Here is an 18,096-nt window from a genome sequence, read left to right on the forward strand (position 1 = left end):
ATGATCACAGCTATAGTGTGAAAGGTGACACAGGTATAATAAGTATGAACTCTTAGTAACAAAAGTAATATTTCTTATTTTTAAGTGGTATAATATTTTAAATGTTCGAACATTTACAGTGCCATGTCTTCTACTTACATTAGTCTCAAAGATTGAAGGAAGAAGGGAAGGGATCACTGCCCACTGCCAGCACCCAGCCAGAGGAGCGCAAACAACAAAAACAAGCAAGGTGTCCCGTCATGTACCTGGAAGTTTGGGTTGGCAAAATGGATTAAGAGAGGGACTTGAAAAACCTTGGTGGCTCTCTACTCATGTTGTTACAGTTGTCTTGGTTACAGCTCTCAAGTTTTTTTTTTGTGCCATTTCCACATCTTTAGAAAATATGAAAAAATTGAAGTGAAATCAACCTCTTCTCTGGAGAACAAACTTTGATTTCTCTGTCTTGGGAGTTCGCAGTCTTGCAGTGTTGCTCCTCCACCTGTAACATCACTGCCCCTCCACCTGCCATACAGTAGGTTACTAACAAGATTACTTATATAATACAGTGATAGAATATATGTTTAGTATGCTTACTTATATAAAACAGTAGTATTAAACTTACCTTGTGTTTTCACTCTCACTTAAGTCCCTCTCCCTTTGCCATCAATCCAAAATCAGCTGAGCTGCAACATTATACAGACAGGTAATAATCAACAGAATCACAAGGACACAATATGGCTCTGCTAAAAACACTCACTCTTACACGCACCAAAGTTATATTTATCTAATATTTAACTCCCTCCACCCCCGCATACAATCTCGTTTAGAAGCCCCTCTTCTATAATTCAACATGTTGGACCAAATAGACATTAAGAGAACGGAATGTACAATTAAAAGGCTGTTCAACGTGTGTTGCTAACTTGCTTCGGTAGCTTGATCCGTTATCTGTAAACGTTCCCTAAATCTACTAATTTAGGGATAATCCACTGACATCCTTTAATACACATGTTCATTAGAATCAGATGTACTGATAATATCCGCAATATAAATCTTTAAACTTCTTCTTACCTTTAAAAGTCCGTCACGAACGGTCAATTATGCTGCAACTTCACAGCTCTGCCAGCCTTGGCGCTAACTTCCGGGGAACGATTGAGAGGCTCCACGATCCGCCATTGCTGTAAACAAATGGTCCATTGGAGTGAACGGAGATGTCGTAACTCTTCTATTATACGGCTCTGGCCCACTCCATATGGCCCACTCCCCCTCCACACTCGTTGCTTTGGAACAGCCCTCAATATGGCGGACCCTCCGCGTGAACGCGCAAACGGAGGGGTAGGGTGTAGGGGGCGGTTTGGGAATGGGCCTTATTATACATCCATGAGAAGAACAGACTACGTGAAATAAACAAACAACAAATAGCTGTGCTTTAGCTTCACCTTAGCATGTGTTCTTTGCAGGTGTTTGTTGAGGTTTGATTATGACTGATTTTTAGTAAGTAACGAAGTAACGCGTGTCGGGGCAATGTTAGTAACTGTAGTGTGATTACTGAATTATAAAAGTAGCGCGTTACACTACTCCGTTACCGACAAAAGTAATATTATTACAGCCAACTCTGGTGATATATCTGAACAACAAAGTGGTCAAAAATCATTTTCTTCATTTATTGGAAACATTTTCATGATTGCTTTTTTCGTTATTTAAGAATGGCGTTTATCTTTTTTGAGAATGAGTTCTTATTTTATTTAACGTATTTGGGTCTATAACAGATGATACAAATGTTTGTGTCAGTAAATGTGTACTAACAGAGGCGGGGGTGTGTGTGGAAATAACGGGGACAGAGCTGGCTGCTGTCAGACGATCAGCTGTGCAGCGTCATCACAAACGGACGTCGCTTCACGTGACGCTCCGGAGGAAAGGACGTCCCATTGCTCTTAAAACTCATTTCCCTGCTTCTCGTGGTTTCCTTGCGTCTCTCCATGCTTCCCTGCTGGGAGGGACTAGTCGCAGGGAAACGACGCAAGTGAGGGACGCAAGGAATCCATTTAACCGAAGTGAGAAGGGCCCCAGGTAGTGTTTTAGCACACCATGTGACGCATCTGAACGAATCACGTTGTCAGAAATTGGCACCAGCCAATGAGATTTAGTTTTTTGGTTTAAGACACATTTGTACTTTCACGATTCGTTGCTGATACAAAGGAAATGACCATATTTGGATCCGATGAGATTGTGCAGGAGAGACGGAGCTTTCCAACGATATCTCTGTTGGCAAACAGCGGTCGCGGTACTTTATGTTACGTTAGAAAGCTAACTTTTGGTGAATTTAGGAGAAACCTACAGACGCAAATAGACAAACTATAGTAAAAATAAACACCTAAATGTGTATTTTGTACATTTTACTTCCAAAAGCCTGAAAGAAAACATGTTATGGAATCAAAATAGAACAACATATCAAAATTGACCAGTGCATGAAAAACGATGTTTTTGCCTGCCGTGTCTCGCCCCATATATACAGTCTATGGTCTCGCCTTAAAGAGCAAAACTGAAAAATAATAAATACATACACAAATACAGGAACTAAACAATAAACGTCTGTTTTTCTAGAAACGTTTATTTTTTAAAAATATATTATTGATTGTATGTATGTGCTTTCAGCGAGCCCTGCTGGCAAGTCATTGGAGAACCGTTGCTCTCGTGTGTCTATCTCCGGAAATACGTACTTTTGTCTTCAAAATAAACAGATTTGTTCAACATGTTCTGGATTATAAGAAAAAAATTCAAATGGACTTGTTCTTGTAATTTCAAACATGCTTTGTTTTACTTTTTGTATGGAATATTGCTTTTCTTGTCAACTCATTTATTTTGAATGATAAAGACCGGAAGTTATGTTTGATGATGCTGCATGCGCGAGGGAAATAGAGTTGCTAGCGCGAGTGTAAATAACGAAGCAAAGTATATAAAGTTAAGAAGTAGCTTTATTTCGTATTTAAGTTGTCTTTTGTAGCATTAGCAAGCTTCTGGGCGTTTAACCTAGCTAACTGAGGTTGCATTAGCAAGCTGTGTCTCTTAACAATCACATTAATTTAAATGTATTTAACGTTAGCCAGCTAGCCACGCATAGCTTAATTCGTTGGCAACTCCAAACAACGTCGACGTTTTGAGATAATTCGTACTTTAAAGTAAACACTTCATTTGAAAGTTCTTCTCTCGTATCTTTGAGATGTATTCTTTTTCGTTCTAACTTAGTGTCGTAAACAGCTGTTGGGAATGTTGCCTCGCTTGAATCATGAAGGGACAACAAACGATTCAGAGGACGAAGAAGAGGTGCGTTCATATTTACTATTGCTTTTCATTATTGTTTTTCGGGGCAGACAACAAATGTAGCGCTGTATGTATGTTTAAGCTGCAACATTGACACTGTGCTTACTCTCACAGCCCGAGCGTCCTCTCAGTGAATTCTACCCATATATCCGCTGTGCCCTGTGCAGCCACTTCCTCATCGATGCCACCACCATCATAGAGTGCCTGCACACATGTGAGTGACAACAAGTTATACCAGAGGTCTGATTTAGTTTCTGGAGTCATCAAAATACTTTGAGAGGATGCAGGAGATCCATATGAACTGGGATGTTAATTTAATACATTATGTCCCTCACTTACTGTATCGCAATAATTAGGGTTTCTCTATTTGGGATGCAGATAGACACATAGGAAACAATGGAACTATGTTCATTAGCGATGCAAGTAAACTTTCACGATGCTTATACCAATATGTCCTTCCTAGATTGATGGTCCTATAACATGCATATCAGATTTAACAACACAATACACAAGAAGAGAGCAGTTGAACCATTATGTGTTTAGCGGATACAGGTTATAGCTGATCTTAATATAGACAACATTTATCAGAAATGTCATTACAGAAATGCAAAACACATGTTATATTGGTGGAAACCGTTTCTCTATAGTTTGTGAATCAATATTCTTTGAAAACATAATTTTTAAACCACTCAATTCACTGAATGTCTCAGTTGTTTAACAAACACCTTGAATTTAAAAGATGACTATCTTCAAAATCAAAGATTATAGTTCTGAGGAACTCAAAGATTGATATGTATATCAGCTTTAAAAGTCCATATGAATCTCTCTTTGCCATCTACTGTCCTGACTTTATTTTGATGTGTTTATCTTCTCCAAGTTTGCAAAAGCTGCATCGTGAAGCACTTCTTCTACAACAACAGGTGTCCAACATGCAGCACTGTAGTCCACCAGACACAACCGACGTACAACATCAGGTAGGTCTGTCAATATGTGATGCATTAGTTCAATTGTGTTACCTTCTGTACCAAAAATAATGATATCTCTGTCAACCATATGTTTTACAGTTTCAATGATTATAGGATTATGGTACAGATTTAATTTCAGAAATGTGGTTGCATTTATTTCCAAGTAAGAACAGTTTGTTTATTGAACACTTTTTCTCTGTTTTCCTGCAGGCCTGACAGACAACTGCAGGATATTGTTTACAAAATGGTTCCTTTCCTGGAGGAGTGTAAGTACAGTACATACAGTCACAATAATTTTGATGGTCTTCATGTACTCTATCTCTTTGAACTCTTATTTCACAGCCGAAAGAAAACAAATGTGTCAATTCTACAAGGAGAGAGGGCTGGATGTGCCAAACACAGGTAATTCTTTAAACTTAAAGGCTTTGTGCAACGTTAGATAAAAAGCTTGTGATTTTCTGTAATCTAATGTTCTGGACTTTACTTTTCCTTCTGTGAATAGCTTTTTGAAGTATTAAGTTAATCTAATTACGTTGTTCATTTAAAGAGCCTGTGACACGAGTTTCCCCCATCATCCAAACCCATCAATTTGAGTAAATATTGTCCCCTTGAAAACCGTTACTGAACTGATTTTGGATATTTGTACTTTGATAACCATTAATCTGCCTTCAATGTTGACAATTTTCTGGATCTTCTCGGGGATTCTTCAAGTCCCGCCAAATGATGTGTGACGTCATTGCGGGCACAGCGCTCCAGCTGCACCGTTCAGGATCCCAGCATCTGCATGTAAACGCACGATGGTGCACACAGCAGCAAGCTCAGCCAGCGATGACAGTTTAATGTTGAACGTGTCTGAGAGCTCATATGAGGCTGAAGGATCGGTTTATGTTGTATCTGTTAGAAGTTTAGGAATGAGGTGCGTCAATATGGGCGATCATACGGTCATGTAGCCAGTGGTGGACTGGGACTAAAAATCATCCCGGGACTCTCGACCGGCCCACTTCGGTACCGCTAGTAAATTGTCAACGGGGGGAGTGGGGGATGTCAGGGGCGGCGGGTGTTGTAGATAGTAAATGTAAATATGTAAATATTTGTGTCACTGCATCCTGGTAAAATACAAATATAATGTATAATGTCTGTGTCTTTGACATTAGCGCTGCTAGCCACCTGTGCCCTGTACTACGAAGCCAGTTCAACATACCCTGGATATGTTTGAGTAACAAACAAACTAACAACAACAAACTAACAAACGAGATCTCGCTAAGCGGTCCTACGACGCTGGTTATCAACTCGGTAAATCAAGCCAGGGTTTCTCTCTCCAGCTGAGAGCGCGTTCACGTCTAAGACACGAGTGGATCTGACTTTAATTACTTTTGACTCGAGTGTTTCGTCAACATAATGTGTTGCTTAAAATAATACTTCTGCATCCAGTATGTGACACTGAGTGTTGCACGGCCAGATACGGCTCAGCTGACTCAGATAAGGAAATATATGATATATTGTGATATTATATGATCGATGATCTGATTGATGATGTGATATCAGTGTGATATGAATGATAAGTGCGACACGTCGGCGTCTTCTCTGCATACGGCAGTTTAAACTGTATTTCCTTTATCCTGTAATATGACTTGAGAGATTTAAACTCCGCACACTGAGTTGATCTATTTTCTATAGACGCCGGAGGCGGGCAGCATCAGGTAAAATACGTTATTTAGCCTTACCAAACCTGAGCCTCACGCGCCGCCTATGGGGGATGTGCTAGTTACTTATCCGACCGGCCCACTTCGGTACCGGTGCATCGGGATTCGTCCCAATGGCCAGTCCGCCACTGCACCCAGCCCATGTAAACTGTCAACGGGGGGAGCCTCGCTGCGGGGAAACGGTGGACCTAGTGTCCCGATCGGAGTGGGAATAATAATAATAATAATCCGTGCATTTTATCCATTAATTTCCCCAACATTGTGGTAAAAAAAACACACGTTTAATCCATGTTGGTGTACTACAACTACAAAAAGTATCGGTTTGTTTTCTCATCAGGAAATGCAGACCGGCTCAAACAAACGATTTTTAATCATCATCCTCACGATCATGTAATGTATCATATGTTCGCCGAATTGACATGAAAGCACTAATAAATGTAGTTTCATCCACTTGAGTTTACAACTACAAAAATAATCGATTTGTTTTTATATCACATCCTACGGGAGGAAATTCAGCAGCTCTCACTACCGATTTTTAATCCTAATGTAATCATCATCTTCACCACGATCATTTATGTTTATGTCGCCGAATTGACATGAAAGCACTGACACATATGAATATACTGTAGTCAACTTCATTAAAACGTTATTAACGTGCCTAATCTCAGTAATTCACCATTTCTACGCATGACAACACACTTTGTCCGTGTTTGGCTCTCGAAGCGTTCCCACATTGACGTCACTTCCGGCTTCCCCCAAAACTTCAAAATGAGTCGAAGGAATTTCCCGCGATGTTCGAAATTATTGATATTCAACGGAACGGTATCGCTTTTTCTTTTTTAAACTGACGGTTCGAGATTACTAGTAGCCCAATATTTCATTGCACAACAGTTGTTGGGATGGTGTCACAGGCTCTTTAAGCAGACATGGGTTTTAAACATGGGTTTGTCAACAGCATCAAAAACATGAAAGTTTGTCACACAATCCATTACCTTGTGTTTTGCCTCCTGCTTTTCAGTTGTAATCTCGCCTCCAGGTCCTGTTGTCATAAAGAGGCAGAAGAAAGAGAACATTCCCCCGTCTGTGTTCACCATCCCTCCTGAGCTGGATGTATCTCTGCTGCTGGAGTTTGTTGGGTAAGGATCTATACAGCTATGCTGGACAGAATTTTGTCACAACAGCTGTATTACTTATTAAAAAGTAATCAACCTAGTAGACATTCTGCTAGATATTATGTTATGCCCCAGAACAAAGACAATCTACTAAACTACAGTACCAGTCAAAAGTTTGGACACACCTTCTCATTCATTGGTTTTTGTTTATTTTTTGTAGATTAATACTGAAGACATCAAAACTATGAAAGAACACATGGAATTATCTAGTTAACAAAAAAGTGTTACGAAATCCAGAATATGATTTATATTTTAGATTCTTCAAAGTAGCCCTCTTTTACGTTGATGACAGTTTTGCACACTTCTCTCAGTCAGCTTCATGAGGTTGTGACCTGGAATGGTTTTCAATTAACACGTGTGCCTTGTCAAGAGTCAATTTGTGGAATTACTTCTGAATGTGTTTGAAACCATCAGTTGTGTTGTGCAGTGGTAGGGTTAGTGCACAGTGGAAAGCTCTATTTGACTACTGCTGTAATCCATAGTATGGCCAGTCGATCTGGAAAATGTCAAGAACTTTGACTGTATCCTCAAGTGCAGTCGCAAAAACCATCGAACGCTATGATGAAACTGGCTCTCATGAGGACCCCCCGGGAAAGGAAGAGCAAGAGTTACCTCTGCTGCAGAGGATAAATACATCAGAGTTACCAGCCTCAGAAACCGCAAATTAAAAGCACCTCAGATTAGAGCCCACATCAATTAACACAGAGCTCAAGTAGCAGACAATCTCAACATCCACTGTTCAGAGGAGACTGCGTGAATCAGGCCTTCGTGGTCGATTGATGCAAAGATCCACTACTGAGGATGAACAACAAGAAGAAGATCATTGTTTGGGCCAAGAAACACAAGGATTGGACATTAGACAGTGGAAATCTGTACTTTGATCTGATGAGTCCAAATTTAAGATTTTCGGTTCCAACCTCCGTGTCTTTGTGAGATGCCAAGAAGGTGAGCGGAAGGTTTCTGCATGTGTGGTTCCCACCGTGAAGACTGGAGGAGGAAGTGTGATGGTGTGGGGGGGCTTTGCTAGTGACACTGTTGGTGATGTATTCAGAGTTCAAGGTACACTTAACCAGTATGGCTACCACATAGGGGTGTAACGGTACCCGTACCGAAATTATTCGGTACGGGCCCTTCGGTTCGGTACACGTGTGTACCGAAGTGTACCGAACGAATATAACGTTAAACGTAAAAAAATTGAGAACGTGAACAACTTCTTGGAAGTAATCTCAGGTGCTGCGTCGCAGCATTCAGAGTAATTTGCTCCCATTGTGTTCAACGCGTCATAGAGCGAGCAAGTCATTTCATTGGACGAGCTGGTCAGAGGGATGCGTTCATATGTATTCAGTAATTTGTGGAACTGTCGAAATGGCGAACGCAGATAAAGTTGAGCTCGAAAATCCTCCAGCATCATTGAAGTCTCCGGTTTGGGAACATTTTGGTTTCGCAGTTACGTACAAGGATGACGGACAAAGACAGGTGGACCGAACCAAAGCTGTTTGTCGGCATTGTTCAACTAACATTGGTTACGCGGCTGGCGACACATCAAACTGGCACACTCATTTGAAAAGGCATCACCCGAACGTGAATATCACCGGTACCAAAAGACTGAAGTGCAAACCCAACTCCCGCTAGCATTTAAGCCTCCACCACTCGCAAAAACTTCAGACCGAGCCAAAGCTATTACAAACGGCAAATATCCTTATGTTGCCATGGTAGCAAAGCGCTACCTGGCTGTATCGGCTACCTCTGTCCCTAGCGAGAGGGTGTTCTCCACAGCAGGAGACATTGTTAGTGCCAGCAGATCTGCCCTTTCGGCAAGCAATGTGGACAAGTACATCTTTCTTTAAAAAAACATGAAATGACAAGCAAGTCCTAATGTCAAACTGGCTGCTTAGGTACTAGTACAGTACAACTACAGATTATTTCAGTTCATCGAAAAGCTGCACCTTAATGTTTATTTTATTATATTTTATATTTATTAGAGTGAATATTCATAGTTTAATAATAATTAAAAACCCAAAACTAATATGTTGTGTTTTGTGAGTACAATCAATCAATCAATCAATCAATCAATCAATCAATCATCAATCAATGTTTATTTATATAGCCCAATATCACAAATGTTACATTTGTCTCAGTGGTCTTCACAGTGTGTACAGAATATCAGTATGACAATACGACACCCTCTGTCCTTAGACCCTCACATCGTACAAGGAAAAACTTCCAAAGAAAACCCAGTTTAAAGGGGAAAATGGGAGAAACCTCAGGGAGAGCAACAGAGGAGGGATCCCTCTCCCAGGACGGACAGACGTGCAATAGATGCCGTGTGTAAATTGAAAAGATAAAACATTTGCAACTAGTACAGTAAAGTTCAAATACAGATTATTTCAGTTCATCGAAATGCTGCACCTTAATGTTTATTTTATTATATTTTGTATTTATTTGAGTGAATACATTATTCACAGTTTAATAATAATTAAAAAAAAATATGTTATGTTTTGTGATAATTTTTTCTGCTGTACCGAAAACGTACCGAACCGTGACCTAAAAACCGAGGTACGTACCGAACCGAAATGTTTGTGAACCGTTACACCCCTACTACCACAGCATTCTGCAGTAGCCAGCTAAATATAAATCATATTCTGTATTTTTTTTTTAACACTTTTTTGTTTACTAAATAATTCCATATGAGTTATTTTATAGTTTTGATGTCTTCAGTATAACTCTACAATGTAGAAACATTTGAAAATAAATAAAAAACTTTGAATGAGAAGGCGTGTCCAAACTTTTGACTGGTAGTGTATGTTTAAAGGTCCCATGACATGGCCATTTATACTGATCATAATTCCATTGTTGAGGTCTACTAGAATAGATTTACATTGTTCAATTTTCCAAAATCACATTGGTTTTCTCATACAGCATCTCTGTATAGTATGTGTATTCACTTTCTGTCCTACACGCCTTGTTGGAGCTCCTGCCCCCCCTCCCTATGAGCCCAGTGTGCTCTGATTGGTCAGCTCGCCCACTCTGTTCTGATGAGTCCACCATTGTTGCAGCGGAACATCAGTGATTATGTTTTACAATGGCGTTAGTAACCAGAAAATGACACCAGTAATGACAAACAGATGAGAATGCTGCGTGGGGTTTGGGTGCCGTGTTGGTGGGACGTTGCGGGGCTCGCTGCTGCGGACAGTGTGAGCTGGATCGCTGTCTCAGGCTGAGTTCAGGCTGAGAAATCCGCGGAGCCGCAGCTGAGAAAAGACAAGGCTGAGTGAGTGTGTGTGTGAGGAGTACCACGGATTGGTCTATTTGGACCTGCGTATGGTCACGTCACTATACTCGAGAAGAACAAAATGGAAAAAGAAACCGGTCTTTTCTGTGTTAGAGCTTTACTCGCTACAAGGTGTACTTTGAGGGTTTGTGACTCTTGTAAGGAAATATTTGTATGTATTCATGCAAACTGTGAAGAAGCTTGAAAATGATTTGTGTAGAAAACTGGGCTGGTTTTGGGCCTGCTAACATGTGGTTTTTAGAGGACACAGGAAGAGGGGGAAGGTCAGGAGTTAACATACAGTCATCCCTGATGTGGGGTGTTGATGATAATTTGGGCAGCCAATCACTGGTCTGGAAGGGAGGCGCAGATAACTCCTCCTTGGGTCAGCGAGGGATATAGACAGAAACCCCGCTGTGTTCGGCCTCTTTCTCCTCTGGCTGGCTGGCTGGCTGGCTCACGTGAGTATCAGGTAAATGTGGGATCCCACAGAACTGTATGTAATTTGTACTGTATTGATTGTACTTGATTGTATTGCATTGTATATTACCATTAAAGTGGATTATTGTTAAACGGTTACTTGTAGGTTCTGGGTTTCCTTCCTGTAAGATAATGGCTTGTGTAGGGACGCGAGGAGATTTTTGGAAATGCGGCCTAATTAACATTTAAATCTCCTAACACTCTGCAGACCGTTTACATGCAGAAAAAGCTACATAACACACAAGGGGATGGGTAATAACTGGAAAAGCATGACATGGGACCGTTAACATATTTTCATTCTTCATGTCGTTGTTGAGGAAAATATTTTCCTAGGCCTCTGCCTTTTACCCAGTTTATCACTCTACTCCTATATTCAGCGTTCAGGAACGTGGCCTCAAGGTGCTACTGTCTCCCGTCGTCAGCATTCGGGCATGCGACTTTGGTTGCCACTTTCTCTCTTTCCTTGAGAATAGTTTTGTCTAGAACTAGATAAATACTTGGGTTTTGGGAGAGATCTTCAGAATTGGTCTGGCAGGAGCTGGGTCACTTTGTTGCTGCAGCAAATGTCTTTGTCCATTCTCTGGCCGTAACTTCCAATACATTCTTCATTGCTGCCATCAAGTGGAGCTCTCCCGTGTTCTCATTGGGTTTCTACACTGTGCTCCAAAACTTTCCTTTGCAGTCGTTAGTGAGATGTCTTTATTGGTTAATTAGCCACACGTGGTGTGAGGTTGATGGGAAAAGGCTTAGCCTCTGGGAAATTCATACAGAGTCAAGTGGAAGAACATTTGTCCTTTGCAACATTGTGTTGACATGCCAAGAACAATGTGTTCTGCAAACAGGGTCTATTTTTGTTGTCTGTTTCCTAGTAACAGTGTTTTTACAAGCGTAACCAAGAGGCATTTTCACAGCAGACTTTTTACATCATAAAAAAGCACAGTTGGTACTAATAATACAACAATGGCACTGCTTTCTGTAAGCCGTGCCAACAAGCCAGCATGCACAATACCAGTGAAGAATCCTGCAATTCTCAGGTCTAAATGGTATGCGGCCATTATTGGGTTTTGGTATAATCACATTTGAACTGATTCACTACTGGTCCTGTTTTTTTTATATTTTCTTCCTTTCTCTATTTAAAAACAAGCATGTCATTTCAGTTGAAAAAAATAGTCAATTATTTTTAATGTTACCATTGTTATTTATTTAGAACATATTTTAATTTTTTCATTTAAGGCTTTTGGCCTGTAGACACAAATAAATACTTCTTGTTTGAAAAAGGTACAACACAGTCTGTAGAAGGCCCAATCCCAAACCTACCCCTACACACTACCCCTCCGTTAGCGCGGAGGGTCCGCCACATTAAGTGCTGTTCCAAACCAACGAGTGTGGAGGGGGAGTGGGTTATCAAGCCATCAAACAGCGAGTCTGCATCGGTGCTGACTGGAGACCGGTCTCTACCTGACGCTGTGTGCGTCCGTCAGGAAACAAGCTGTTAACAAGTAGTTCCAGCAAACATCCACTCATGATAACCTCATATTTTTTAACTTAGGATCATACCTGTGTTTAGTCTAGAAACACAATTAAAGATGTTATATTTGAGTTATTAATTTAAATGTTTTGTCTAAGACAGTGGTTCGCAACCTGGGGGGCGCCTAAGATCGCAGAGGGGGACTCCAGGCCCAAGATTATTTGAGGCCAAATATCATATTACATATAATCGTAACGCAATACATGATTGCCACTAAAAGCCTTGTCTCTACATTACAATAAAATATAAAAAATAATTGATTAATTAATTAGAATACAAATTCAAGTTAGTAGCTAATAAAGGCATAAATGACAGAAATGTATAATTCTTTCTTTAATAGAAATGCTTCTTCTGCCCGTAAAGTCTCCAAACCAGGCTTTTCTGGATAAGCGCATTTTTAAAACATAGTCATTGTCCATGCCGGTTTCAGTTGGATTATTTGTCACTGTTGCTCCGATCAGGAAAAAATGGGAACCACTGGTCTAAGAGATGCTGATTTGAAATCGTTGTTACATACAGTTACGGCATTTCCTGTTTCTGCCGGAGAGAGGGGAGTTTGTCCCAAAGGTTAGGGTGTAGGGCGTGGTTTGGGATTGGGCCGTAGTGAATGAAATATCCTGTACATGTAGTAACACAGACATCCCACTAGAGGGACCGTTCTCTTGAATTGACTGCTTGTTGTTTGTTTTTTTTACCATAAAGTTGTCCTTACTATATATTAACTTCTGTTTTGTTTTCAGGGCTGAAGAGGGCATCGCTAATTACAAGGTAACACCCCCGCTTACTATTTGTAGCACTTCTTATTGTATTATAATTGCTTATGTTTACCAGAAAGATATGTAAATAATTAGTACATTCCACCCTGATCACCCTGTCCCTGTTTAGCCGTTAGAGAGACGGTACGTCCGTGTGTCCGGGGAGGCCACTGTGCGCCACGTGGAGATCTTCATCAGGAGGATGATGGAGCTGAGCTCAGCATGCCAGGTGAGTGTGCCAGGCTTACAGCTAATGAGTTCTCCAAGTGACACACCCACACTGATCCTGATAGTTGACAGTTTGGGACAGACTTAGAAGCAGGACAGTAAGGCAGTTGGCATTACAGCATAGTGTAGGCGTGTACAGGGTCATGTGGTGTATGCAAGTGAGAGGGATCACAGATTAAGAGTAACACACCTGTGGCATAATGCATATGAACAATAACTGTTGTAAACCCACAACAACAGTGTTATTTCCAATTACTAGTGCGTGACACAGCTGATCTTTTACAATTTCTAATACTTATAACACCATTTTTACACATTCTAAAAGGTATTTGAAAAGATCATTGTAACCATTTTACATGATTGCATGGAAGACAGTTATTTGTTGGCAGAGTTGGGTGTAACGCGTTACTGTAATAATATTACTTTTGTCGGTAACGGAGTAATGTAACGTGTGTTACTTTTATAAAATCAGTCATAATCACACTGACAGACAAGAGGGGTTTCTGCTGCAGGTTTATATGTACGTAATCTGCGCGACTTGCGCGTCCACATCTCCACGTGCAGTGCTGCATAAATATGGCTGAGTCAGCGATAACTTTCGAGGGGTGGAGGTATGCCATTATTTTGAGTTTGTCCGAAGAATAGACAGGAATGTGACGGTGAGGTGCAAACTGTGTCCAGGCCAGAAGCTGTTATCCACTGCTGTAAACACCACGTCAAACCTCAACACACACCTGCAAAGAACACATGCTAAGGTGGAGCTAATAGCTAAGGACCCCCAAACCCAGAGTGTGGATGTTGTGAGTGCGCCGCCGCCAACTCCGAAGCAGCAAAAATTTGAATTTGGAGGACCGGTAACCAAAGCAAAGATGGACAGGCTTGTAGCATCCTTCATAGTAGAGGAAATGTTGCCCATTTGCACAGTGGAATTACCATCGTTCAGAGATATACTGCGCAAAATACAGATAGCAGGAGACAAAGGACAGCCATGGTCAGATAGGAAAACATTCAGGAGCTATCTGGATCAGTCTTATGCGACAATGAAACTGAACTAAAGAGAACATTTTAAACTTTAGCAGTCTGCGTGATCTGCCTTCAGGGAGGGGCGGGCCGCCCTGCGAGTAAAGTAACGAGTAAAGTAACGAGTAAAGTAACGAGTTACTTTATGTAGAGAGTAACGAAGTAGTGTAATATATTACTTTTTTTTTAGTAACGACCCCATCTCTGTTTGTTGGTCACATGCCTAACTGACATCTAACATGTTGTAAATACTGATAAATTCAGGCTAGCCAAAACAACTGAACAGGGTCTCTCCAGATCATTTCTGTGATATATTTAATGGGGCTATTTCCCCCCTGGAATAGCAGCATGGCACATAGTGGAGGTCTACCTTCAGGGTTCGTACGGGTGCTGGAAATCCTTGAAAATGCTTGAAATTGTACGAGGTGTTTTCAAGGTTTGAAAAGTGCTTGAATTTGGGGAATGGTGCTTGAATTTGGGATAAAGTGCTTGAAATTGTAAATGCTTTACTTCGCTTTTTAGATTAAAAGAAAATAAAGAAGTCGGAGCGCGCTTAATTGCTTCGCTTTTTACATAAAACAGCTCCGCTCCGGCCTTCCCGCGCTATGCGCGTGACCTGTAAGTGTTTGTGTTACGTGTGACCTGGGCATTCTGATGAGTGATAGATGACTGTGTGCCAGGAGGTTGCCGTTTCAACGAGCGTTGGCTAGCAGAAGACAAATACAAGCCATGGCTAAAACGAGGGTCAAGCCCACGAGTAGCCTCCTGCAAAGTTTTCAAAAAATAACGATGCGAGAGTCTGCGCTGACGAGCCACAACAAAGGTACGCCGTAGTAGAGCATTTTAGATTAGACTAACGTTGCATGTTACGTTTGTTTAAGCTAACGTTAGCGAGCTGAATAGCGAACTCGATGAGGGATAATAATAATTGCAGGGGACAATCATTTCAGAGGAGCGTACCTATGTTAATATGTGCGTTACAGTCGCCATCCTGTGGTGTTCAGAGGGTGAAGCACTCACTGTTGTAATTCAACCCAGTCTCACGGCACTTCGTGTTATAGTCACGAAATATAATCTATTGATTCGACACAGAGCGATTTTTAAAGCAATGTATTTCTACTGGTAGTATGTTTCGTGCCTAAACCAAATGTGACTTTCTCTATCGAAATCAGTCACATTGACCCGAAGACACATTTTCGTTTATATTACTGGTCTGGGGGAAGCTCGCGAGTGTGTTTGTGTATTTTTGCGTTTGTGTACCGGGGAAACACTCACAAGAAACACCGGCTGTTGTTATGCTTGCTGTGACGTTAAATTACTCCGTTCTCCACTTGTAATTATGCCTTTACAAGCTTCAAAGTTGTATTTATCATCTGAATTTGCCAAAACAAGTTTAAAGGAGACATGTCATGCTTTTCCGGTTATTACCCGTCCCCTTGTGTGTTATGAAAGTTTTTATTAGGGATCGACCGATATGGCTTTTTCAAGGCCGATACCGATACCGATTATTAGTAATCAAGGAGACCGATAACCGATATTTGGAACCGATATACATTTGCAGTAAAATCAGAAAATCTTGGTGTCAAAATGTAGAATAACACAAACTCCAACACAACTCAACTTCTTTGAAATGCATTTAAGCATAACCTATATTATGTTTAATGAACTTTTAAACATCTTACAACTGGTTTCCTCTCTGTGCCCTTTTCTTTAGTGCAGCCATCTGCAATGAGTTAGAGAGACAAGAAGTGGGGCTGCAGGCTGACATGCTTAACTAACAATAATGCTTAATTTATTATATCAAACCAATGCCTGTCTGTCTAGCATAAAATCCCAATAAGCTGCTAGCAACTGCAAAACACTATGCTAGCTAATGTTTTGCAAACTATTAAAAGTGAGGCTATTACAGTAGACCTAACGTTAGTCGAGTAGCCTCACTTCGAATATTTTGCTAAACATTTGCAAAATACATGTTGGCTAGCTAATGAGCTGCACATATCAACCTGAAAAACTGCGAGGCTCCACCCGCTGCCCCCCCTCCGCACCACAGTTACTCCGCTGCGAGACGCTGCACGCACCCCCAACTCTGACTGACTTCCCGCGTCCCTGTGTAACTGGGAAGCTGATAGAATTGGATCAATAGATCGGGTGTTTTTGCAAATTCAGCATAGGGGATTGGGATGTTTATTGAACTTCGGCTTTCTACTGATTTACCCTCGAAACACATGTATGGCTCTGCCACTCAGCGCTGCTGCTTGCCTCTGTCTGTGTCTGCGTTCTTCGCACCTGCCTGTAATCTGAGAAGGTCCCGCCTCTCTGGCTGGCTCCCGCCCGGAAAATCTTCAGTGTTGATTGACACTTCAGTAATAGCCTATCAGATAGCGCTGTGGGCGGGACATTGCTCGTGTACAGAGAGTGGTGACTGCAGCCAGAGAAACGGCCGCATCAGAGCCAAAGTGTTATCGGCAATTTTATAAAAAAAAGGCTGATACCGATAATCGGTCTTGAGGCATACAGTGTCTGATCAAATATCTACAGCTGTGCTCTAAATGTGTCTGTGTGTCCTGCAGGTGGACGTGGTTTGTGGAGATCACCTCCTCGATCACTTCCAGTCCCTCAAGGACATTCAGAGCTTTGTGGGTGAAGAGGCACTGCAGGTGAGCCCCACAAACACACAAGAGGAAGACATTTTAAGATGTTACATTATGAAGAACTCCAGGAATACCTTTAAGTGATTATTTCTGTGGTTCCATTTTGCTGCAGGACGGTCTGTTGGTGCTGCATTTTGGCCTGGTCCTGCCCTCCCAGCCATGAGCACGAAAGGTGGATGTAGTCCATGAACTCATCACTTGGATTTCCTTTATTTATTAACAGTCTGAAATGAAAAGATCTAAACATTTAAAACTATAACGTTCAATTGTTTTAATAATATTATCACTGGGCATTCAGGACAGCCCTGGTTTCTGTTTGTTGCGGACAGACATTTGATTAACAGAAGTGCCATCATGCAAATTGAATTAAACCCGAGTCCTTACTGCCAAGATGTCTTTGAAGGCATCGTTCCAGGTGCTTCCTTCCACAGCACAACGTTGTGCCTGCTGCTGTCGCTAAAACGTGTGTGTGTGTGTGTGCGTTTTGAGTACTTATGTTTTTTGGAAACCAGGAACTATATCTTATTTTCTTTATTTATCATCTCAAGGTCTGAGCGGAGTTTCATATTGATTGTTGTGATTTAAGGGCTTGAAACAAAAGGACCTCAACTACCAAAAGTTTTTGTGTGGAGCTTTATATACTGTTTGTTTTATTTACAGCTTGCTTTGTGTTGATTGACATATTTAATTCAATGGCATTTGTATATTCTGCTGATGGGGTTTGTTCAAAAAGCATTTCCTACTCAGTTGTCAGAATGAATTAATAAATGACTGCTCAACTGAGGTATGTTTCTCGATTCATCCACGTTTCCTGGTTTGAGCTTAATTTCCTCCTAAGGTGTAAATGCTCTTCTCCCACCAGTGTCTGTGGTTGTTTAATATCTTGCTACACTAAATGAATTCCCCATTTCAAAAGCCAACTATTTCTGATCTTCTATCCTTTAGTAGAGGTGTATGGTGATCTGCTCAAAGTCCTAGGAATTTGATACAGAAGTCATAGAAACTTGAAAAGTATGCAATCATTAA

The 18,096-nt window shown here is 41.0% G+C and overlaps 1 protein-coding gene across 3 annotated transcripts; it reads left to right on the forward strand.

Annotated features, from left to right (window-relative positions):
- The first annotated feature begins 2,714 nt into the window (after positions 1–2,714).
- On the forward strand, positions 2,715–17,871 carry pcgf6 (polycomb group ring finger 6). 3 transcript variants are annotated; one of them, XM_034101359.2, is made up of 11 exons: positions 2,715–2,771; positions 3,223–3,300; positions 3,412–3,511; positions 4,175–4,271; positions 4,473–4,528; positions 4,605–4,664; positions 6,984–7,101; positions 13,157–13,184; positions 13,302–13,400; positions 16,990–17,076; positions 17,183–17,871. In XM_034101359.2, the coding sequence occupies exons 2-11, from the start codon at positions 3,244–3,246 to the stop codon at positions 17,231–17,233; spliced, it is 753 nt and encodes a 250-aa protein (XP_033957250.1). In that variant the 5' UTR covers positions 2,715–2,771; positions 3,223–3,243; the 3' UTR covers positions 17,234–17,871. The 3 variants fall into 3 exon arrangements, with proteins under 3 accessions (XP_033957250.1, XP_033957249.1, XP_033957251.1); XM_034101358.2 differs by lacking the exon at positions 2,715–2,771 and having other exon boundaries at positions 2,835–3,300; XM_034101360.2 differs by lacking the exon at positions 2,715–2,771 and having other exon boundaries at positions 2,835–3,300; positions 7,002–7,101.
- Positions 17,872–18,096: the final 225 nt, after the last annotated feature.

Source organism: Pseudochaenichthys georgianus, chromosome 15 (assembly GCF_902827115.2).
Source record: "Pseudochaenichthys georgianus chromosome 15, fPseGeo1.2, whole genome shotgun sequence".
In the NCBI taxonomy this organism is placed as follows: domain Eukaryota; kingdom Metazoa; phylum Chordata; class Actinopteri; order Perciformes; family Channichthyidae; genus Pseudochaenichthys; species Pseudochaenichthys georgianus.